Raw genomic sequence first — 23307 nt, forward strand, 5'->3', positions numbered from 1 at the left:
GGGGACTTCCCGATAGTGTTTCTAGCAGTATATTCATCTCCGCTATTCCTGGCCTTGTTGAGGCCAGCCAGATCGGCTCTTCTCATACATTCCGTTTAGAGTTCCTTGATTCCGCTGCACTAAAATCTGCCATCGCTGCAGGTCTGCGCTTGGGTTACGAGTCTTTTAAAATATCGGAATACAAAGAATTGCCCAGACCGTGTCTTAGATGCCAAAGTATCCATCATTCGTTAGCTCACTGCCCATGTGCCCCGAATGAGATGAAGTGCTCTAAATGTTCTGGATGCCATTCCAATACTAAAGACAATCCTTGCTTAGAGGCTCCAAAATGTGCCAACTGCGGCGAAGCTCATGTTTCCTATAGTATGAATTGCCCAGTGATAAAACGCGCTCTGAACTCTGCTCCAAAATGAACCAAGCCACTATTTTAAGTTTTGCTTCTCTTAATATTAACGGCACAAAAGACAAAGACTTGTTAATTAATGAATTATTAGTCCATGACATAGTGTTCTTGCAAGAACATCTTTTGACCAAATCAAACATTTCTAGCCTGAAGCGATCTTCTGTCCACCATTTCTTTTCGCAAGAGGCCAAGAAAACTAGAGGCCGCCCTTCCGGTGGCCTAGCAATTTTTTTCCGTTCCCCATCAAAGCCCTCTGTGATTCATTGTGATGATAACATCTTAGCGGTTCAATGTGACATTACCGCCTTTATAAACGTTTACTTACCTTGCGATCGACGTTCTATAGCATCGTTCACATCTTTCGCTAAATGTTGCTCCAGTTTAAAGTCTCTACTCGAAAGTCTACGTTTGAAAGACCTAAATTGGGTTTTAGCTGGTGAACTTAACTGTGACATTCTTGGTACCTCCGATAGATCAATCCTCTTGCTAGAATCCCTTCCTAGCATATATCACGTCGCAGTTAAGAGCCTCCCATTCACGTATATTCATAACAGAGGCTGTTCAAAATCGAACCTAGATCACGTGATCTCTTCTAGTTCCAGCTTAATATCATCGATTGTCAGGGTGGACGAAGAGAAGATTGACGACGATCACCTTATTCTTAGCTGTAATTTGTCCTGTGAGCTATCTGGCAAAATACTTTCGGCTCAGCCTAAGTGGCATACGAAGTTGAATTGGGATCGTGCTAATGTCCCACTATACCTTGCTACGCTAACTGCTTTACTCTCGACCATAAAAGTGCCATATCACCTGCTGCCAACGTCAGTTTCCTCGCCTTCAAGTACAGTTGACCTAAATTTCTATTATTGTCAAATCGTCCATTGCCTTAAATCAGCTTCCAAAGCTGCAGTGCCTGTGGATAAAGTTAGGATTGGTACAAGAAAGCCTAATTGGAACGTTGATCCTGAAGTAAAACGTGCTAAGCAAAAAGCCAAATTTTGGCTACGTATGTGGATATCATGTGACCGACCATCTTCCGGAGCTGTTTTCTCTGTGAAACAAAAGTGTAAACTTGAATATAAGGCCAGTTTGAAGAGGGCACGCTTGAATGCATGGCCAGGCCCCACCGATAAGGCCTCCTGGAATAAGGTTATTAATAGTGAGAAATGTTCCCCATCTACCCTATCTTGTCTCCAGCTAGTTAATTTTGTTGATCATTATAAGCGTGTGTTCAGTGTATTTAACAGTTTTCTTCAGTCTTTTTATTATAAGTTGCTTAAACCGCTTTTACCATACCGTCTCCTGCAGGCTCATGTCCAGCCTGTAGCAATATCTGAAATTCGCCGGGCTTTAAGAAAAATTAAGCGTTCAAATAGCCTTGATAGTGACGGCCTTTCTTACCGATTTTTTGCTTATGATTGTCCTGCTCTACTTAACCATCTACAAATATTTTTCCAGTCTTGCTTAGCACAGTCGCTTGTTCCTGATAGTTTCCTTTGTGGCCGTGTAACGTCTATTCAAAAGCGAGGCAAGGACCCCACGTCATGTGCGAATTATCGTCCCATTACAGTATCGTGTTTCTTAAGTAAGTTGCTTGAACATTTGTTACTACCAGAAATTGAGTCGAATTGTGATTTTACGCCTTTTTAATTTGGTTTTCGGAAAAGTTTCGGTTGCTCCCATGCACATCATGTTTTAAGCCGACTCATGAAAGATGCCGTAAAAGCTAAAATGTCTTTATACTGTCTTACTGTTGATATTTCTGGAGCTTTCGACAATATTGTGCACTCTCAGGCTCTATTTTCCCTTGCGTCTTCAGGTGTTAATCCTTCCGTACTAAGTTTATTGTCTTCTTGGTATTCAAAGTCTAAAATTCGAGTTACCTGGAATGGCCAAAAATCTGACCTGGTAAAAATTAATAAGGGAGTTCGGCAAGGTGCCGTATTGTCTCCTAGTATATTTAAATGCGTGCTTGCATCGTGCCTGCGTCCCCTTAGAAGTTCTGTTTTTTACGGTAATACTGGTTTGTCTTCTATTGCATATGCAGATGACGTTCTTCTTATTGCCCGGACTCGCCGTGGATTGTTTTCTAATTTTACTATATTATCCAATGAACTATCTAAGATTGGACTGTCAGTTAATGCGTCTAAATGCGAGTTTATTTGTTTTAATAGCCCTTATGCGGTCGCTCCATTCGTTACTGGGACTGCAGTTCTACCATGTTCTTCTTTAGTTAGTTGGCTTGGTCTGTGTTTCGGCCCAACACTTTCCGCTACCTGTTCATCCCTAGTGAATCAAGCCGTGAAAAACCTACGCGTCGCTTACGGAAAAATATCCCCAAACAAAAGCCGTTACAACCGCAACGGTTTGTGCATGATTTATAACGCTTATTGCGCCCCTGTGCTTTTGTTTTTATCAGGCATGGCTCATCTGTTTCGTAAGAAAGATCGACATACTCTACGTACGGCTTATTTCAGATATTGCAAATTCCTCCTCCGGCTTCCTAGATGGCACCGAAACAAAAAAATATTTGCTCGATTTGGTTTAGTAGATGTGCCTTCTCGGATTCGGTCTTCCAGTGATGATTTATGTAAAAAGACTGTCAACTTTATTCACGTTTATGACCCTCTGCAGCCTTTTTTCCATATAGATACTGGTTGATTAGTCCATATTGTCTTTTGTTAGTTTGAATTTAGTTTTTCTTCGCTGTTTATCGTATTTGTTTTTGTTTATTTATTTATATTTATTTATAATACTCCGTACTTTGTGTTTTTTATACTTTACGGGTAATAAAGTTCATTCATTCATTCATTCATTAAGAGCCACTTGCAATAAAAATATCACTGAAAAGGCGGACTCCAAAACACTCACTTATACAAATGTCTTCTAAGCTAAAAACATACCCAGAAGAGGGATCTCATCCCCCCACCCTCTCGAACTCCTAAATTTCTGGGTCCTTCTTATTCAAATTATTTAAAATTTATTTTGTGTTGTTTCCCCCTCCGCCCAAATAGAAACTTGTGTGTGTCTGTTTCGTGTGGTAATTCCATAATAATAAACCATACAAGTTTTGAATTAAATGCAAAAAGGTCAATTTTTCCTACAGAGCAGGAAAACAACTTCGAAACTGATCATTTTCAAATAAGAGGACTAAGGAAACGTGATCAATAAATGTTTGCTAAAGAACGACTTCTGCTGGAAAAATCTCAAATAGTCCATAGCTACCGATTTTCCCCGAAGGGAAGGCAGCAGCGACCAGCCAGGGATGGGGGAGAGGTTAATATATCGTCTTTTTTTAATCTAGCTTTAAAATGACCTCTAAGAACTTTCCAAAGGGCAAATGGGGGAAGGTTAACTGCATATTTCTCTTTTCAAGATGGCACGAAGTAATAGAAGCTAACGTTAAAAAATGAGAACAAAAACTAAATGTAAAAAAAACCGGCAAAGGATCAGCTGCTCGGGTTGATCAATAAGAGGTGAAATATTAGTTGAGTCGCTTTTGAAGAATAGATTTACATCTTGAATTTTTTTACTTCCGTAAGAGAAATCGCAAATCCTACTCACTATTATGAGTAGGGTTTGCGATTTTAATAACAGAAGAGAAATATATAAAAAAAATTGCTTCATTTATTGAAACTCGAAACAATGTACGCGAAAAACATACCCTTGCATGATCGTCAAGCAACCAGGAAGAAAGGTTAAAAACCAAAACATCATCCATAGAATAACACGGGCACGTCATGTCGTTGGCTCTATCGGGCAGGGCAAATATGTTAACTGAATTATATCTTCTATTTTATCGATTCTCACTTCTGATTACCCATCCTATCACCAGTTGTAACGTGATCTTACCATTATCCGTTATGAACCCACATTGCTTGCCTAATATGAACCACAAGGTAAGCCACTGCTGTCACGTAAAGATCTATCGGTTACCGCTGACTTGCAAGTTGATGATGGTATTGCGATGCAAGTAGATGCAGTGGAAAATTTATCAGGAATGCTCGAAAGATTTCCTAAAAGAAGATGCTCATTTTGACGATCAGTATCGGCATTCTCGATTACAAAGATGCTCATCTTGACGATCGGTATCGGTATTCTCGATTACGAAGACGCTAATCTTGACGATCGGTATCGGTATTCTCGATTACGAAGATGCTCGTTTTGACGATCGGTATTGGCATTCTTGATTACTAAGATGCTCATTTGACGATCGGTATCGGTATTCTCGATTATGAAGATGCTCATCTTGACGATTGTTGTCAGTATTCTGGGTTACAAAGATGCTCATTTTGACGATCGGTATCTGCTATCAATTACGATGCCCATTTCGACTGTAAGAAAAGTCAATTTACAACATTTCCACTTTCAGTTAATTTTCGCATCACTACTTATACCGTGACCCCACAATTATCCATTATTGATATAAATGACTTACCTCAGAAGAACTACGCGACGAGCCATTGCTGTCAACCGAAGATCCATCAGTTATCTTTGACTTACAAGTAGCTGATGGCGTTGTGATGCCGGCAGATGTAAAGTAAGGTCTATCTGGAATGCTTAGAATATTCCTTAGAAGCAGAAGAGCATCGTTGATAGACTCACAATCATCATCTTTTAATGACGAAACCTGAAAATCAAAGAAAAGAAGTATCAAACCTTTCCAAAATAGGATTCCCAGATGAATCCTCAGTTTCATTCACATTTTCCAGGTAAAAATACATTTTTAATAGTTTATATCTTTCTCAGTTAAACTTAAAACAAAGATTTAGTCCTTTTCTTCTGAGTTTTCAACGAAATTATTTGTCAACAGTTTCTTTTACGTTCCAAAATTTGGAAAATAAAATTGTTGTAGCTTTCAGAATATTCCAGATTCTAGCTTCTAGAAACACTGTAAATTTTGGTTAACGTTTTTTTCCTGTTAAATCGATCCTTTCAAAAGTTTAAAAATTAATTTTCTCAGCAAAACGTTCAGTTTGAACTTTTTAGCTTTCAGTACTATCATCTCAAAAAACTATTTAGTACCAAGAACTATTAAGCTCCTTATCAGACATACAATATCGCCTGGTTAATACTGACAAACCCCATTTCCATCTATCCTGATTCAAAACTCAATGTATTCTATTACTTCTCATAAAACTTTCGGGCAAAACTACCTAAATGTGTATTTATATTCGACATTCGACGGCAAAACTTTTTATTTGGTAACTACTCAGATAATTTATAAAAGAGTACCTGATGAAACTTTAGTCTTCTAAATATAAAAGACCAAAGTTATTATAGCAGGAGCTAAGAGCTTATATGGCACTTGTGACGCGGTCAAAAGAGCCAAGAGCTAAGAGCTCATGTGGCATGAGCTCTAGCAAAATTATAAAAATCAATAGATTGATTTAAAAGGGAAATGAGAGGCTTAATACCGGTCAGTATTTAAAATAAGAGCTCTGAGACACGGAGTCCATCTAAATATCAAAATGCATTAAGATCCGATCCCCAATTCTTACGTTAAAAATACCTCATTTTTTCTAATTTTTCCTCTGCCTTCAGCCCCCCAGATGGTCGAATCAGGGAAAAGGACTTTATCAAGTCAATTTGTACAGGTCCCCGAAACGCCTACCAGTTTTTATCGTCCTAGCACGTCCAGAAGCACCGAACTAACCAAAGCACTGGACCCCCCTCCCAAAACTCCCAAAAAGAGAGCGGATCCAGTTCGGTTACGTCATTTGTTTATTCTACCCACCAAGTTTCATCCCGATCTCTCCACTCTAAGTGTTTTCCAAGATTTCCGGTTTCCCCCTCCAACTCCCTTCTCCCAGTGTAACCAGATCTAATCGGTATTTAAAATAAGAGTTATGAGAGATGAGTTCCTTCTAAATATCAAATTTCATTTAAATCCGGTCAACCGTTCGTAAGTTAAAAATATCTCAATTTTTACAATATTTCCGAATTAAACCCCCCCCAACTCCCCCAAAGAGAGCAGATTCATTCTGGTTATGTCAGTCACGTATCTAGGACTTGTGCTTATTTTTCTAACCAATTTTTATTCCGATCTCTCCACTCTAAGCGTTTTCCAAGATTTCCCGTTTCACCCTCCAACTCCCCCCCCCAACATCACAGGATACGGTCGGGATTTAAAATAAGAGCTCTGAGACACAAGGTCCATCTAAATATCAAATTTCATTAATATCCGATCACCCATTCATAAGTTAAAAATACCTCATTTTTTCAATTTTTCCTCTACCCCCAGCCCCCCAGATGGTCAAATTGGGGAAGCGACTGTTATTAAGTCAATTTGTGCAGTTCCCTGATACTCCTGCCAATTTTTATCGTCCTAGCACGTCCAGAAGCACCGAATTCACCAAAGCGCTGGGAATACCCCCCCCCCCCCAAATCCCCCAAAGAGAGAGGATCCGGTCCAGTTATGTCAATAATGCATCTAGAACTTGTGCTTATTCTTCCCATCAAGTTTCATCTCGATCTCTCCACTCAGTGTTTTCCAAGATTTCTGTTTCCCCCTTCCATCTCCCTACATCCCCGGATCCGATTCGAATTGAAATGGAGCATCTGAGACACAAGATCTTTCTATATATTAAGATAAAGGCACCTCAATTTTCACGTTTTCCAAGATTTCCGGTTTCCTCCTCCAACTCTCCCCCCCCCCCAATGTCACCAGATCTGGTCGGGATTTTAAATAGGAGCTCTGAAGCACAAGACCCTTCTAGATATCAAATTTCAGTAAGATCTGATTACCGGTTATTAAGTTAAAAATACCTCATTTTTTCTATTTTTCCTAATTGCCCCCCCCCCCAACGAGAGCCAATCCGGTATGGTTATTTCAATCACGTATCTAGGATTTATGCTTACTCTTCCCACAAAGTGTCATCACGATCTCTCCACTCTAAGCGTTATCCCAGATTTCCGGTTTCTTCCGCCAACTCCCCCCAATGTCACCAGATCCAGTCAGGATTTAAAATAACAGCTCTGAGACAAGGGGTCCTTCCAAAAATCAAATTTCATTAGGATCCAATTACCCGTTCGTAAGTTAAAAATACCTCAGTTTTTCTCATTTTTCCGAATTACCGAAAAAGGTCCCCCCCCAACTCCCCCAAAGAGAGCAGATCCAATCCGGTTATGTCAATCACGTATCTTGGACTTGTGCTTATTTTTCCAACCAAGTTTCATCCCGATCTCTGCACTCTAGGCGTTTTTCAAGAATTCCAGTCGCCCCCCCCAACTCCCTCCAATGACACTGGATCCAGTCAGGATTTAAAATAAGAATTATGAGTTATGAGGTCCTTCTAAATACCAAATTTCATTAGGATGCAATCGCTCGTTCGTAAGTTAAAAATACCTCATTTTTTCTAATTTTTCCGAATTAACCACCCCTCCCCCATCTCCCCCAAAGAGAGCGGATTCATTCCGGTTATGTCAATCACGTATCAAGGACTCGTGCTTGTTTTTCCCATTAAGTTTCATCCCGATCCCTCCACTCAAGGCGTTTTCCAAGATTTCAGGTTTCCCCCTCTAACTCCCCCGAATGTCACCGGATCCGGTTGGTATTTAAAATAAGAGCTAATTTTTCCAATTTTTCCGAATTAACTAGACCCCCCCCCCAGATGGTCGAAACTGGGAAACGACTATTTTTAATTTAATCTGGTCTGGTCTCTGATACGCCTGCCAAATTTCATCGTCCTAGCACAACTGGAACTGCCTAAACTAGCAAAACTGGGACAGACAGACAGACAGACAGACTGACAGAAATTGCGATCGCTATATGTCACTTTGCAAATACCAAGTACTATAAAAATTCAACAAAAACAATAGGACTAATAGTTATGTTAGTTCACAAAAGAGTAAACCAGGTACAAATTTCAGTTCATGTACCTAGTTTTCAGAACAGTTACGTGATGCACTTTTACTTGAATTAAATTTGATTTAATTGAATTGATTCTAATTAATTATTTCATTTAAGTTTGGAAAGAAAAGTCTACCGAAGATATGGCGAGTCCATCATGCTCACACATACTACTCACACGGGGAGACCACAACCCCTACTACACGGACAGTAGGACCCATTCCCTGGAAAATTCCGACGTAAGTGTTTTCGACCCCTCCCCCCAGGGTTGGACTCGTGCACACTTAGGTTCAACGGCAAAACCAAAACAATGCTTCTGGTTTGACTATTTTCATCTGTGATCCAGGTTAACGAGTCCAAATGATCCCAATTTACCTGTGATCCAATTAAACAAGTCCAAATGATCAAAATTTATCTGTGATCCAATTAAGAGAGTTCAACTACTCTAAATTTATCTGTGATAGAAGTTAACGGGTCCAAATGAACCAAGTTTAGGGTGGTTCAATTTAACGAGTCTTAATGATCCGAGAATATCTGTGATCCAAATTATCGAGTCCGGACTGATTTAAAATTAATCTGTGATCCAAGTTAGCGAGTCCAAATGATCCCAATTTATCTGTGATCCAAGCTACGAGTCTAGATGATCCAGATTTATCTGTTATCCAAGTTAACGATTTCAAATGATTCGAATTTATTTATGATCCAAGTTAGCGACTCCAAATGATCACAATTTATCTGTGACTAAGCTAACGAGTCCAAATGATCCAAATTTATATGTGATCTTAGTTAATGAGTCCAAATGATTTAAATAATCTGTGATCCAAATTAACGAGTCCAAAATATCCAAATTTAACTGTGATCCTATTAAACAAGTCCAAATGATCTAAATTTATCTTTGATACGAGTTCACGAGTCCAAATGATCTAAATTTATAATTTATCTATGATCCGAATCCAAGTTAACGAGTCCAAATGTTCCAAGTTTAGCGTGGTTCAAGTTAACGAGTTTAAGGAGTTTAAATGACCCGAGTTTCTCTGTGATTGTAGTTTTCAAGTCCAAATGAACTGAATTTATCTGTGATCAAAGTTGACTAGTTCAAATGATTGGATTTCATCTGTAATTCAAGTTATCGAGTCCAAATAATCCGGATTTATCTGTGATCCAAGTTAACAAGTCCAAATGATCCAAATTTATCTGTGATCCAAGTTATCGAGCCGGGATGATCCGAGATTGTGGTCGAAGTTAACGAATCCAAGTGGTGTCAATTTACCTTTGATCGAATTAAACGGATTCGAACGATCTAAATTCATCTGTGATAGAGCTGAACGAGTCAAAATGATCTAAACTTATCAGTGATCCAAGTTAAGGAGTTCAAATGAACTTTAGTTAACGAGTTCCAAATTTACTCGTGATCCCAGTTAAGAAGTCCAAATGATACAAATTTATCTGAGATCCAATTAAACTAGTCCAAATGACCTAAATTTCTCAGTAAACCAAGCTAAAGAGTCCAAATGATCCAAGTTTATCTGTGATCCAAGTTAACGACTCCAAATGATTTAAATGAATCTGTGATCCAAGTTAACGAGTCCAGATGATCCAGATTTATCTGTGATCCAAGTTAACGATTTCAAATGATTCGAATTTATCTATGATCCAAGTTAGCGACTCCAAATGATCACATTTTATCTGTGACTAAGCTAACGAGTCCAAATGATCCAAATTTATATGTGATCTTAGTTAATGAGTCCAAATGATTTAATTAATCTGTGATCCAAATTAACGAGTCCAAAATATCCAAATTTAACTGTGATCCTATTAAACAAGTCCAAATGATCTAAATTTATCTTTGAGACGAGTTCACGAGTCCAAATGATCTAAATTTATAATTTATCTATGATCCGAATCCAAGTTAACGAGTCCAAATGTTCCAAGTTTAGCGTGGTTCAAGTTAACGAGTTTAAGGAGTTTAAATGACCCGAGTTTATCTGTGATCAAAGTTGACTAGTTCAAATGATTGGATTTCATCTGTAATTCAAGTTATCGAGTCCAAATAATCCGGATTTATCTGTGATCCAAGTTAACAAGTCCAAATGATCCGAATTTATCTGTGATCCAAGTTATCGAGCCGGGATGATCCGAAATTGTGGTCGAAGTTAACGAGTCCAAGTGGTGTCAATTTATCTTTGATCGAATTAAACGGATTCGAACGATCTAAATTCATCTGTGATAGAGCTGAACGAGTCAAAATGATCTAAACTTATCAGTGATCCAAGTTAAGGAGTTCAAATGAACTTTAGTTAACGAGTTCCAAATTTACTCGTGATCCCAGTTAAGAAGTCCAAATGATACAAATTTATCTGAGATCCAATTAAACTAGTCCAAATGACCTAAATTTCTCAGTAAACCAAGCTAAAGAGTCCAAATGATCCAAGTTTATCTGTGATCCAAGTTAACGACTCCAAATGATTTAAATGAATCTGTGATCCAAGTTAACGAGTCCAGATGATCCAGATTTATCTGTGATCCAAGTTAACGATTTCAAATGATTCGAATTCATCTATGATCCAAGTTAGCGACTCCAAATGATCACAATTTATCTGTGACTAAGCTAACGAGTCCAAATGATCCAAATTTATACGTGATCTTAGTTAATGAGTCCAAATGACTTAATTAATCTGTGATCCAAATTAACGAGTCCAAAATATCCAAATTTAACTGTGAGCCTATTAAACAAGTCCAAATGATCTAAATTTATCTTTGAGACGAGTTCACGAGTCCAAATGATCTAAATTTATAATTTATCTATGATCCGAATCCAAGTTAACGAGTCCAAATGTTCCAAGTTTAGCGTGGTTCAAGTTAACGAGTTTAAGGAGTTTAAATGACCCGAGTTTCTCTGTGATTGTAGTTAACAAGTCCAAATGAACTGAATTTATCTATGATCAAAGTTGACTAGTTCAAATGATTGGATTTCATCTGTAATTCAAGTTATCGAGTCCAAATAATCCGGATTTATCTGTGATCGAAGTTAACAAGTCCAAATGATCCACATTTATCTGTGATCCAAGTTATCGAGCCGGAATGATCCGAGATTGTGGTCGAAGTTAACGAGTCCAAGTGGTGTCAATTTATCTTTGACCGCAATAAACGGATTCGAACGATCTAAATTCATCTGTGATAGAGCTGAACGAGTCAAAATGATCTAAACTTATCAGTGATCCAAGTTAAGGAGTTCAAATGAACTTTAGTTAACGAGTTCCAAATTTACTCGTGATCCCAGTTAAGAAGTCCAAATGATACAAATTTATCTGAGATCCAATTAAACTAGTCCAAATGACCTAAATTTCTCAGTAAACCAAGCTAAAGAGTCCAAATGATCCAAGTTTATCTGTGATCCAAGTTAACGACTCCAAATGATTTAAATGAATCTGTGATCCAAGTTAACGAGTCCAAATGATCCAAATTTATCTGTGATCCAAGTTAACGACTCCAAATGTTCTAAATTAATCTGTGATCCAAGTTAACGAGTCCAAATGATCCAAAACCAACTGTAATCTAATTAAACAAGTCCAAAAGGTGAAAAATTTATGTGTCATCCAATTGACCGAGTCCAGATCATCTAAATGTATCTTTAATCCAAGTTAACAAGTCCAAATGACCGTAATTTATCTGTGAACCAATTAATCGATTCCAAATGATAAAGAGTTTATCTGTGATCTAGCGAGTCCAAAAGATGCAAATTCATTTTTGATCAAAAGAAGTGTCCTCCAATCGATTTACAGAAATATGATATAACATGATATTTACAACAACTAAAACCGTTTTAGGGTCATGGTTAAAGCAAACAAAAACATAAAATTTATAAATAAAACATCACCCTTCAATTCAAATTAATAAAGAAATAAGTTAAAGTAAACGATCATTATGTGCCGCACAGATCAAACATTGCAATTATTATATTGCCCATCACATACTTCACTAAGAAGTTTGAAATTTTCACAGTTGCAAACATGTCTCACCGTCGGGGAGGCGGGTGGGGGTAAGTGAAAAACGCAAAAGTTTGGCCCATCAATTTTCACTATTCCAGGGTGGAAGCTCCTGAAAAAACTCGGTTGGGGGAGGGGGTCCCGCATATTTAGAGGTTTGTGAGCATTCTGTTTTTTGTCTTATGGATTTATTAATTTCCTTTCATAACTTCTATTAATTCTTTTCTTGTGTGTTTTTTTTTTATTTCTTAACTTCCTCTAGTGACTTTTTTTAACCCTCAAAAATTACTTCAGTGGTGAATCATAGGATTATAATTTTGCATTTTAAGTCTTGGAATTAAATAAACTATCCTGAATCGATTGAAACTCTACGCAACTGATTCTCCTAAAATCACGTGTTAAACTCTTTGCTTGGATTATATAACGAAATTTTATCTATATTTACTGAACAACTCAATAATTGTTTTTCAAGTAAACCTTTAAAAAAACTTATCCAATATTTGTAATTTTTTTCCTTAAAAATGTCACCTTGATAATATTTTCGATAAATTAGTTCCCATTTTACAAAGTCCTTGGTGACCATTATTGTCTAAGTTAATTCTAACCAGCAACCGTATAGCCATAAAAAAAGAAGTCATCAAGGTATCGTCAGTCACGTCCATGGGACCGCAATTAAGGGGAGGGGTGCAACTGTGGAAAAGGTCTTGCTATTGCCAAATTACGATAAGGAAATATCTATATATATAAAAATGTATTCATATAATGCTTAAGACATTTTGGAGGAAGTATGTTATGGAGTTGCCCATGTTTGCACACAGGTCTGACAATCGAGCAAGCACTGAAGCGCTGTTTTCCTGAGAAGGGGGGGGGGGTTGTTAAAGTGTAGAAAAAATTTTAGACAGCGGTTTTACCGAGAGAGTGAGGGGTCCTCTGAACCATCATGAGAGAAAGCCACCCCTTTTTTGTGTTGGTAAGGTACCACCATTTTTTTACATAGATAATATCCAAAAGCTTGTCAAAAAAAATTTCAAGTTTTCTGTATTTAAAACGAAGCTTCGCTTGCCCAAGAGTCTATTTTTCAGTGCATCTACTTGCCTACCATTTAGAATCTCGAAATGCTGAAAAAAAAACGCTTCGTCCATCAGGCCTTAAACAAGGGCCGAATCCAGAAGGGGGGGGTTGAGCCCCTCCCACGAAATGTTTATTCGACTCGTAAAAAAGTATTTAAAATGAATATAAACAAATTTTTTACGCGTTTTTGAAGTTTTTTCTTACAGACCTCCTCCTCCCCCCAAAAAATCCTGGATATGGCCCTGCTTTACACACACTTTTGACAATTTTTCTAGGCAGTTAAGAATATTTCTAGTAGAGGGGGGGGCTTAGAATTTAGGTAAAAACAAAAATACATATTTCAGAGTATAAAAACACATATTGAGAACTAAAGCTTGAAGGTTAAAAAATTTCCTTCGAACAAACGTATTGTGTATAGGCTAGCCGTAGTTCTGGTCAGGACAATCCCCAAAACCCCATCCCCCAGGCTAAGCCACTGAAGTTTACGTCATATCTACTAAATAAATCCTATCTTTGTCATATCAATAATTTTTTCAGGAAAAAATGGGACACACATTCACGTGTTCCCGTCATTGGTTTGTTTCTAGAGAAAGAAGCTCCATTAAAGAAAAAAACGACAGCATTAATAGTTATTTATCATGCGTTGCCTTTTCAATAAATACAGCCGATTAAACAATCAAAGTATTTTTAAGATGAATAGAATAGAGAATGTGAACTGATTATCAACCATTATGCCTAGCTTTTTTAAAAGATTACATAAAAAAAAATTAGTTTTTTTAACTGAAAGTAAGGAGCGACATTAAAGCTTAAAACGAACAGAAATTACCCCGTATGTGAAATGGGTTGTCCCCTCCGCAATCCCTCGCTCTTTACGCTAAAGCTTTTAATTGTTTTAAAAAGCAGAATTGTGGCAAAGAGTCAAACTTTAGCGTAAAGAGCGAAGTTCCCCCACCCCAAACTTCCCCCAGTGTCACCAGATCCGATCAGGATTTAAAATAAGAGCTTTGAGACACAATATCCTTCTAAATATAATAAAATCTAAATCTAAATAGAAATAACCCCCCCCCCCTAACTACCCCAAAGAGAGCGGATCCGTTCCGTTTATGTCAATCATGTATCTAGGACTTGTGTTTATTTTTCCACCAAGTTTCATCCCGATCCGTCCACTCTAAGTGTTTTCCAAGATTTTAGGTTTCCCCCCTCCAACTCCCCCAATGTCATCAGATCCGGTCGGGATTTAAAATAAGTGCCCTGAGACACAATATCATTCCAAACATCAAATTTCATTAAGATCCCATCACCCGCTCATAAGTTAAAAATACTTTATTTTTTCTATTTTTTTCCGAATTAACCGGCCCCCCACTCCTCCCCACCCCAGATGGTCAAATCGGGAAAACGATTATTTCTAATTTAATCTGGTCCGGTCCCTGATACGCTTGCCAAATTTCATCGTCCTAGCTTACCTGGAAGTGCCTAAAGTAGCAAAACCAGGACCGACAGACAGACCGACAGAATTTGCGATTGCTATATGTCACTTGGTTAATACCAAGTGCCATAAAAACCACTGCTAAGTTGCAAAAATGCTGCCTTCAATGGCTAGAAGCAAATTTATTTCGAGATTTAGGGCCTTTTGGTTTGGCAACATAATTACGACCAACATTTCCGTGACGAGAACTAAGCCTATAGGTAAGTGACGTAATACAAACAATACCTAGGACGGTGACAGATTCCCGGGGAGGATAGCAGACCATTCATCTTGAAAAATCAAAAACTTTTCCTAAAATGGCTAGGGGTTTCTTTTCTAGAACAAATAATTGGAGAGAGAGGGTGGAAAATCGTTCTAAGGAGTGTCTTACGTATACTTACGTTATAAGAGAAAGAATTCAAATATTCAACAAAGGACTTGCAAGCCTTCGTATCAGTGAAGCTCTCTTTAGCAGAATAAAGAAGATTATTCATCTCCATGACAATGTGGACTCCTTGAGGAGTTTGATTCAGAAGAAGAACGGGGACAAGATTCTCCGTAGGGAGGGTTAGTTCTTGCAGTATCCTAAAAGAAAAGTGGTCTTTGAAAATTAAGAAAGTTGGTTTCTTGTTTACACTATTTAGCAGTCTAGAAAAAATTATTTACATTTTTCTCTGAAAAATAACTGAAAACTTCGTAAATTTTACAGGGGAATTCCTCCTCGTTTCAAAAGCCCCGTGCAGAAAAAAAAACTCGAACTTCCATCTCTTATTATCTTAGCAAGCAACAGACCGTGACGCAATAAACAAAATTGACACAACGATTTAAATGAAATTGAGCTAAAAAAAAGAAAAGAATTAACTAAAAGTAAAGAGCGACATCAAAACTTGACACGAACATAAATTATTCCGTGTATGAGGGTGGCTGTCCCCTCTTCAATACCTCGCTCTTCATGCTAAAGTTTTTTAGTACTTTAAAGAAGAATTCAAAGAGAGAAAAGGGACAAAAATTCAAACTTTAGCGTAAAGAGCAAGGTACTGAAGAAGGGCCAACCCCCCTCATAGACTTAACCTAGTAGCTGGGGACTTAAAACTCATGACTTGTCCTTAACCTAATTTTAACTTTGCCCTGATAAAAATTTTCTGCTGCTTGTTGCCGTTGATATTGCTTCTTTTCCATTCAATTAATTTGACAAAAAAAAACTCAGCTTATGAAAATTCGTGGAGTATATATAATGGACTATATATTGCAAATGGGGGGGAGGGGGTAATGGTGTGCTTTTAGGAACGATACAAGTAAGTCTTAACAGTTTCTTAAGTAGATTTCAGAATCACGTGTTTTCTTCTGAGGGGACCAAATGCTACACTGGGATCACAATTTGATATGCACTGATATTCAACTGTGAGTGACTACCTTGGACACACACTTTAAGCTTACATTTTGCTCTAATCAAAAGGTTAATTTCGTTAAGATTCAGTTATTTATAGTAATACACTTATTCAGCTTCTCTGACTCAGCATAAAAGAATGATACACCTTTCTATGATACTACAAAGCCCCTACCAGAAAGAAAAAATAAGGTACTAGAAAGGCACTAGAAAGAATAAAATTAGGAGCTACAAGAAATAAAGAAAAAAAGTCCATTATAACAACACTAATTACAAGTTCTATAATTAAAACCAATTAATAGAGCGAAAGCAAGCCGAAAAACATGAAAACTTTAATGGCATTAAGGAGAAAGTACCTCCTTTTTGCAATTGCCGGAGTCACTTTAAACAAGGACTTCAAAATGATGTCACGAAAAAAAACGAAATGATGTCACGAAAAAAAATGATGTGACGAACGGTGAAAATAATACGAACGAAAAAAACACATCAAAATACTTACTTTATAGTAGCACGGCAAATGGACGGCTGATCTCTAACATACGTAAGTATGGGCATTAGATCCTGAAAGACAAAACGTCGATGAGGAAATTGTTATTTTACACCAAAACCCAAAATTATGTATTCGGAGACGTTGAGTCTACCCTAATTAAATTCTAAAAAGGGCGATTTTGTTAAAAGTTATTGCTTTGGAGTTGAATTCAGTGAAAACAAACAAAACCCGATTCAAAAATATTTTTAATTTTTCATATCTAATATCAAAGAGTAGGGGTACCTTACAAGAGTGGAAACTGACGCCAGAGTCGACAAACAAAATTAGTGACCCCATCTAGGATCTGAGGATTCTTGGTATCTTTAAACTTCGTAATTATATATTTTTTTTAGAAACTCAGATCGGAAGCTTGTTTTGCTAATTATACTCTAATTCACAAATTTGAACTTATGACACTGAAAAAATGCTAAGAAAAACCAGCATTAGATGCCACAGGCTATTTTCTTATATGAGGTTTCTTGGTATTTTTAAACTTCGTAATTATGTTTTTTAGAAACACATTAGAAGCTTATTTTGCCAATTATACTAATCTAAATTAATTTCAACTTGTTGCACAATGAATGAATGAATGAATGTTCTTTATTACCCATCTATAAACAAAAAAAAGAAAACGATGGAGTACAATAAAAGAAAGGAAAACAAAAGCGTCATAAAGATATACACAAATTACTAATAATACCAAATCTAAAAATAGTGCTCCCTTACACGGGTGAGAAGAGGACTGGTTACTCAGCTTTTGAAACTGTTCATCCCTGGCCTGAACCGGTTCCACCACACCAAACGGTTAACGATGTACATATTCGTGAACCACCGAGGGGTCATGAAGGCTATTGACAAAGGTCATCGTTGTTTCATTTGACGTAAAAATAATACAAGTAAATGAGAGGTGGAAAATAAAAAGTACCAAAAACAAATTAAATAACCCATCAGTCAGTAAAATATATTTGAAGAAATATGTTTCAGTTTCCAAAGTGTTTATGCTCCGCTTTTTACAATCCTCACTACATTAGAGTATTTGCAGCCAGGAAGGGTGCTCTTAGATGTACGTGACCATGAATAATAAAAACAAAAAAAATCGGTCCGAAATTAAAAATCTTACACATACTAACATTATTTCCTAAGCATACGATTTAGTTTGTGTTTGCTTACATTAAAATTTTAAAAGATAATTTATGCAACAAATCGAGTGAAGAAACTTGTTAGCCTAAAAAATAACCTAATCTTTGGTAATTAAAGAGAAAAAATAATTAAAGTAATTAAAGAGAAAAATAAGAAAAAATAACTTTGGTAATTAAAGAGCAATCTCTGAGCACACATTCAATTGACACAATAGTGAAAGATGGAGAAACTAAATGGTACGCTTTCCATTTAGTTAACCAAAACATTCCACTTACTACTAATGCTATTACTAATAACTCACTACAGCATTAGGCTGCCTAAGGCCAAAACTGCTGCGCATGCTCCTCCTCCACTCTAGTCACCTTAAAGCTTTACTCTATATCCCCTCCTATTAAGGTCCAATTGTATTTAAATCCTTCATTATGACCCACTAGGCTGCCTAAGACCACACACTAGGCTGCCTAAGGCCAAAACTGTTGCGCATGCTCCTCCTCCACTCCAGTCAACTTAAAGCTTTACTCTTTATACCCTCCTATTAAGGTCCAATTGTATTTAAATCCTTCATTATGACCCACTCGGCTGCCTAATACTAGGCTGCCCAAGGCCAAAACTGCTGCACATCCTCCTCCTCCACCCCAGTCAACTTAGAGCTTTACTCTTTATCCCCTCCTATTAAGGTCCAATTGTATTTAAATCTTTCATTATGACCCCGTCCCACCCCCGGGAACACACTACTTTTCGTTTGATCCCAAATGGATGACAAAAGGGTCAGTCATCCTTCTTCCATAAAACGTAGCATAGCATCGTAATTTCAAATAGTAGTTTAACTAAACTCCAAATTGATGATTTTATGGTCAAAACTTTAATTCCTGCCTCATAGGCTATACATTTTTACACTCAAAAATGTTTACTATGACAATGATCCTTCGCGTCTATAGCGGTGTCCTACATGACACAATTTTGGGTCTACTTTTGTTTCTGGCAATGATTCATGGCCTTGGTGTTGAGTTTCATAACCGGTGGAAATCTTTCTATGATTTACCTTGTATAAAAATGGACTAAAAAAATTGCAAGAGCGACATACTTAAGGTTATGGCAGTTGAAGCACGCAGCTTATGAAATTAAACTCTACCAAATCTAGTTTTTTTTAGTATTAACAATTTTTAACTTTCCACTGATTCCTCCAACTAACCCCACTTAGCAAATCGATCCATTAAGCTCCTATTGTATTTAAATTCTTCCTTATGACCCCTCCTCACCCCATTCGGGAACGAATTGCTTTTCGTTTAGCCCCAGACGGAACGCCAAAAAAATGCATTGCGTACACAGCAAGAGCGATCAGAACATAGCAAGGGCGACATAATTAAGGCTATGGATTAAAAATATATACATATTCGAAATATGAAAAATATTCAAAACTATCATTTAAAGTATTTTAGATGAAAGTAAACTCAACCAAATATGATTTCCCTAGCATTAATCAAACAGTTCGTGGTAACGAACTGTAGTAAGGAGCGACCCGGCTCAATAGTAACCGAATATCTGAAAAATGGAATTTTGATACCAATAAGTTACATCAAGATTAGTCTCACCCATCAAAAGTTACGAGCCTGAGAAAATTTGCCTCATTTTAGAAAATAGGGGGAAACACCCCCTAAAAGTCATACAATCTTAACAAACTCACACCATCAGATTCAGCGTATCAGAGAACCTTATTGTAGAAGTTTCAAGCTCCTATCTAAAAAAAATGTGGAATTTCACATTTTTTGCCAGAAGACAGATCATGGATGCGTGTTTATTTGTTTTTTTGTTGTTGTTTTTTGGAGTTTTTTTTCCCGAGGGTGATCGTACCGACTCATTGGTCCTAGAATGCCGCGATAGGGCTCATTCTAATGGAAACTAAAAGTTCTAGTGCCCTTTTTAAGTGACCAAAAAAATTGGAGGGCACCTAGGCCCCCTCCCACGCTCATTTTTCCCCAAAGTCACCGGATCAAAATCATGAGATAGCCATTTTATTCACCATAGACGAAAAACTTAATAACTATGTCTTTGGGGACTATTTACTCCCCTAAAGCTCCCGTGGGAGGAACTGCAAGTTACAAACTTTGACCTGTGTTTGCATATAGTAATGGTTATTGGGAAGTGTACAGACATTTTGAGGGGGATGTTTTTGGTTTGAGGGTGGGGGGAGAGTTGAGAGGGGGGTTACGTGGGAGGATCTTTCCGTGGAGGAATTTGTTATGGGGGAAGAGAATTTCAATCAAGGGGGCGCAGGATTTTCAAGCATTATTTAAGAAAACAATGAGAAAATAAATATGAAATGTTTTTTTCTACTGAAAGTAAGGAGAAGCATTAAAACTTAAAACAAACAGAAATTATTACGTATATGAGGGGTTTACCTCCTCGTAATACCTCGCTCTTTAGGCTAAAGTATTTTTAGTAATTTCAACTATTTATTCAGGGGTCATTCTTAAGGAATTGGGACAAAATTTAAGCTTTAATGTAAAGAGCGCGGTATCGACGAGGGGTGAACCCCCTCATATTCGCAATAAAAACATACGAATATAGAAGTTCGTTACGTAAGTTAATTCGTAAGTTACGTATATTTTTTACTAATGAAAACGTTGGTAAAAAACTAAAAGTTCTAGTTGCCTTTTTAAGTAATCAAAAAGTTGGAGGGCAACTAGGCCTGCTCCCTCGCTCCTTTTTTCTTAAAATTTTCCGATTAAAACTATGAGAAAGCCATTTAGCCAAAAAACAAGAGCTAAGAGCTCATATGACACTTGTGACGAGATCGGAAGAGGCAAAAGCCAAGAGCTTGTATGGCATGAGCTGTAGCAAAACTTTAAGAATCCTTCAACCCCCCAGATGGTCAAATCAGGGAAAAGGACTTTATCAAGTCAATTTGCGCAGCTCCCTGACACACCTATCAATTTTCATCGTCCTAGCACGTCCAGAAGCACCAAACTCGCCAAAGCACTGAATCCAATACTCCTAACTTCCCCAAAGAGAGTGAATTCAGTCCGGTTACGTCAATCACGAATCAAGGACATTTATAAGCGTTTTCCAAGATTTCCATTTTCCCCCTCCAACTTCCCCCACTCTCAACAGATCTGATCGCTATTTGAAATAAGAGCTCTGAGACATGAGTTCCTTCTAAATATTAAATTTCATTAAGATCCGGTCACCCGTTCTTAAGTTAAAAATACCTCAATTTTTTCAATTTTTCACATTAATAACCCGCAGCTCCCCCATAGAGAACGGATCCGTTCCAATTATGTCAATCACGTATCTATAGCTTGTGCTTATTCTTCCCATCAAGTTTCATCCCGATCCCTCCACTCTAAGCGCTTTCTAAGATATCCGGGTTCCCCCTTCAACTCCCCCCAATGTCACTGGATCTGGTCGGGATTTAAATTGAGAGTTCTGAGACACGATATCCTTCCCAACATCAAATTCCATTAAGATCCGATAACCCATTCGTAAGTTAAAAATACCTCTTTTTTTCTAATTTTTCCGATTTAACCGTCCCCCCACCCCCCCCCCCAGATGATCGAATCGGGGAAACGACAATTTCAAATTTAATCTGGTCTGGTTTCTGATACGCCTGCCGAATTTCATCGTCCTAGCTTACCTGGAAGTGCCTAAAGTAGCAAAACCGGGACAGACCGATAGACAGACCGACAGAATTTGCGATGGCTATATGTCACTTGGTTAATAGCAAGTGCCATAAAAATTAATATGAAAATTTCGTTTTAATTATTTATGTGCGGAGAGCCAAGATCAAAACATGCATTAATTCAAAAACGTCTAGAAATTAAATTAAAAAAAAAAGTTTTTTTAACTGAAAGTAAGGAGCGACATTAAAACTTAAAACGAACAGAAATTACTCCATATATGAAAGGGGATTTTCCTCCTCAACGCCCCGCTCTTTACGCTAAAGTTTTTTACTGTTTTAAAAAGTAGAGTTAAGAGAAAGAGTCAAACTTTAGCGTAAAGAGCGAGGCGTTGAGGAGGAAAAGCTCCTTTCGTTTACGGAGTAATTTCTGTTCGTTTTAAGTTTTAATGTCGCTCCTTACTTTCAGTTAAAAAACTTTTTTTTAATTTAACAATATTTAACTTTCCGCTGCTCCCTCCGTCTAACCCCAATTAACAATCATCTTATCTGGAATTTCCATGTTTTTATAGATAATTCTTATTTGCCTCCTTTCAGCTCTTTCAGAAAATCAAGTGCACTCTTCTCCATTCTTATTTCCCTCCCCTTCAGCTCTTTCAGAAAATCAAGTGCACTCTTCTCCATTCTTTTCAAATTTAGATGTCTTTTATTAGACCACTGTTGCAATACGCTTCTCACGTTTGTTGTAGTAATCTTTAATAGTAAACAGTTCGTGGTAACGAACTGTACTAAGGAGCGACCCGGCTCAATAGTAACTGAAAATCTAAAAAAACGGAGTTTTGATACCAATAGTTACATCAAGAGAATCGCATTTTAATGCTTATTTCAAATATACAAGTTTCATCAAGTTTAGTTTTAATTAGTTTAGTTTAATTTAGTTAAACAAGTTTAGTTTAATTTAGCTTATTTGCCCCCATTTGTCAGTTACACAGGACAATTTTGCTGCCACATTGTTTATATGCCCGCTCCAAACTCAAGACCCAAACCAACACCTTGAAATTTAGCTTATGTTTTTCGTTTCATTTAGAATATGTGTCTGCATTTGTCAGCAAACTGGACGACTTTGTTGGCACATTCTTTATTCTCTCCTCCAAACTCAAAACCCTAACTGCACCCCCTGCTTTTCAATCGCCTTATCGGTGCAAAGCGGATGTTCGCCAATAAGAGAAAACTCGACAGATGAAAGTTATCAATATTGAGTAGTTGACGCCAAAGCAAAAACAACTGCTGAATCTGGCACATGACAAGTTTGGAGTTGGGAATGTAAGGATCGATGGTGGCCGAGTCAAGGCCGTAACCAGAATTTTTTTAGAGGAGAGGGGTAATCTTCTCCCCTGGATGCAACATTTGGCCAAGTCAAACAGGTGAATCTTTTATGACTATTCCAAATGCACAAAATCCGACAAGTTTAAAGTTACCCATTAAAAGTTGTCATCATGAAAATTATACAACTTTTTAACAAGAGAAAAGCCCCCTCCCAAAAACAAATAGGAGGTGCGGGGGTCTTGATTAAAGCTACGTCGTCAGATTCAATATATTTAAGAGCCCTGGTGCCGATCAAGCCGCAATCTATGAATTAAACAAATTACAAATATAAAAGTGATTTTAATTATTATTGTAAGCATATAAAATTCAATAAGTTTAAGATTACCCCTTAAAAATTTCTATCATTAAAGAATCACAAAATGTTTCAACAAGAGAAAAGCCCCCTCCAAAAAAAACAGGAGGAGTTCCGGGGGTCTTGATTAAAGCTACACGGTCAGATTCAATACATTTAAGAACCCTGGCGCCGATCAAG

General features: G+C 37.4%; 1 protein-coding gene across 2 annotated transcripts in view; it reads right to left on the bottom strand.

Moving 5' to 3' along the window:
* The window catches only part of LOC136037316 (protein timeless-like), a 174962-nt gene that overhangs the window by 121299 nt on the left and 30356 nt on the right, over positions 1 to 23307 (bottom strand). For both annotated transcript variants that reach the window (XM_065719986.1, XM_065719985.1), the window contains exons 4-6: positions 16664 to 16725; positions 15179 to 15362; positions 4842 to 5033 (exon numbers count right to left, since the gene is read on the bottom strand). In XM_065719986.1, coding sequence (XP_065576058.1) covers positions 4842 to 5033; positions 15179 to 15362; positions 16664 to 16725 — 438 coding nt within the window. The remainder of the gene's footprint in view (positions 1 to 4841; positions 5034 to 15178; positions 15363 to 16663; positions 16726 to 23307) is intronic.

Source organism: Artemia franciscana, chromosome 16 (genome assembly GCF_032884065.1).
Source record: "Artemia franciscana chromosome 16, ASM3288406v1, whole genome shotgun sequence".
NCBI lineage: Eukaryota > Metazoa > Arthropoda > Branchiopoda > Anostraca > Artemiidae > Artemia > Artemia franciscana.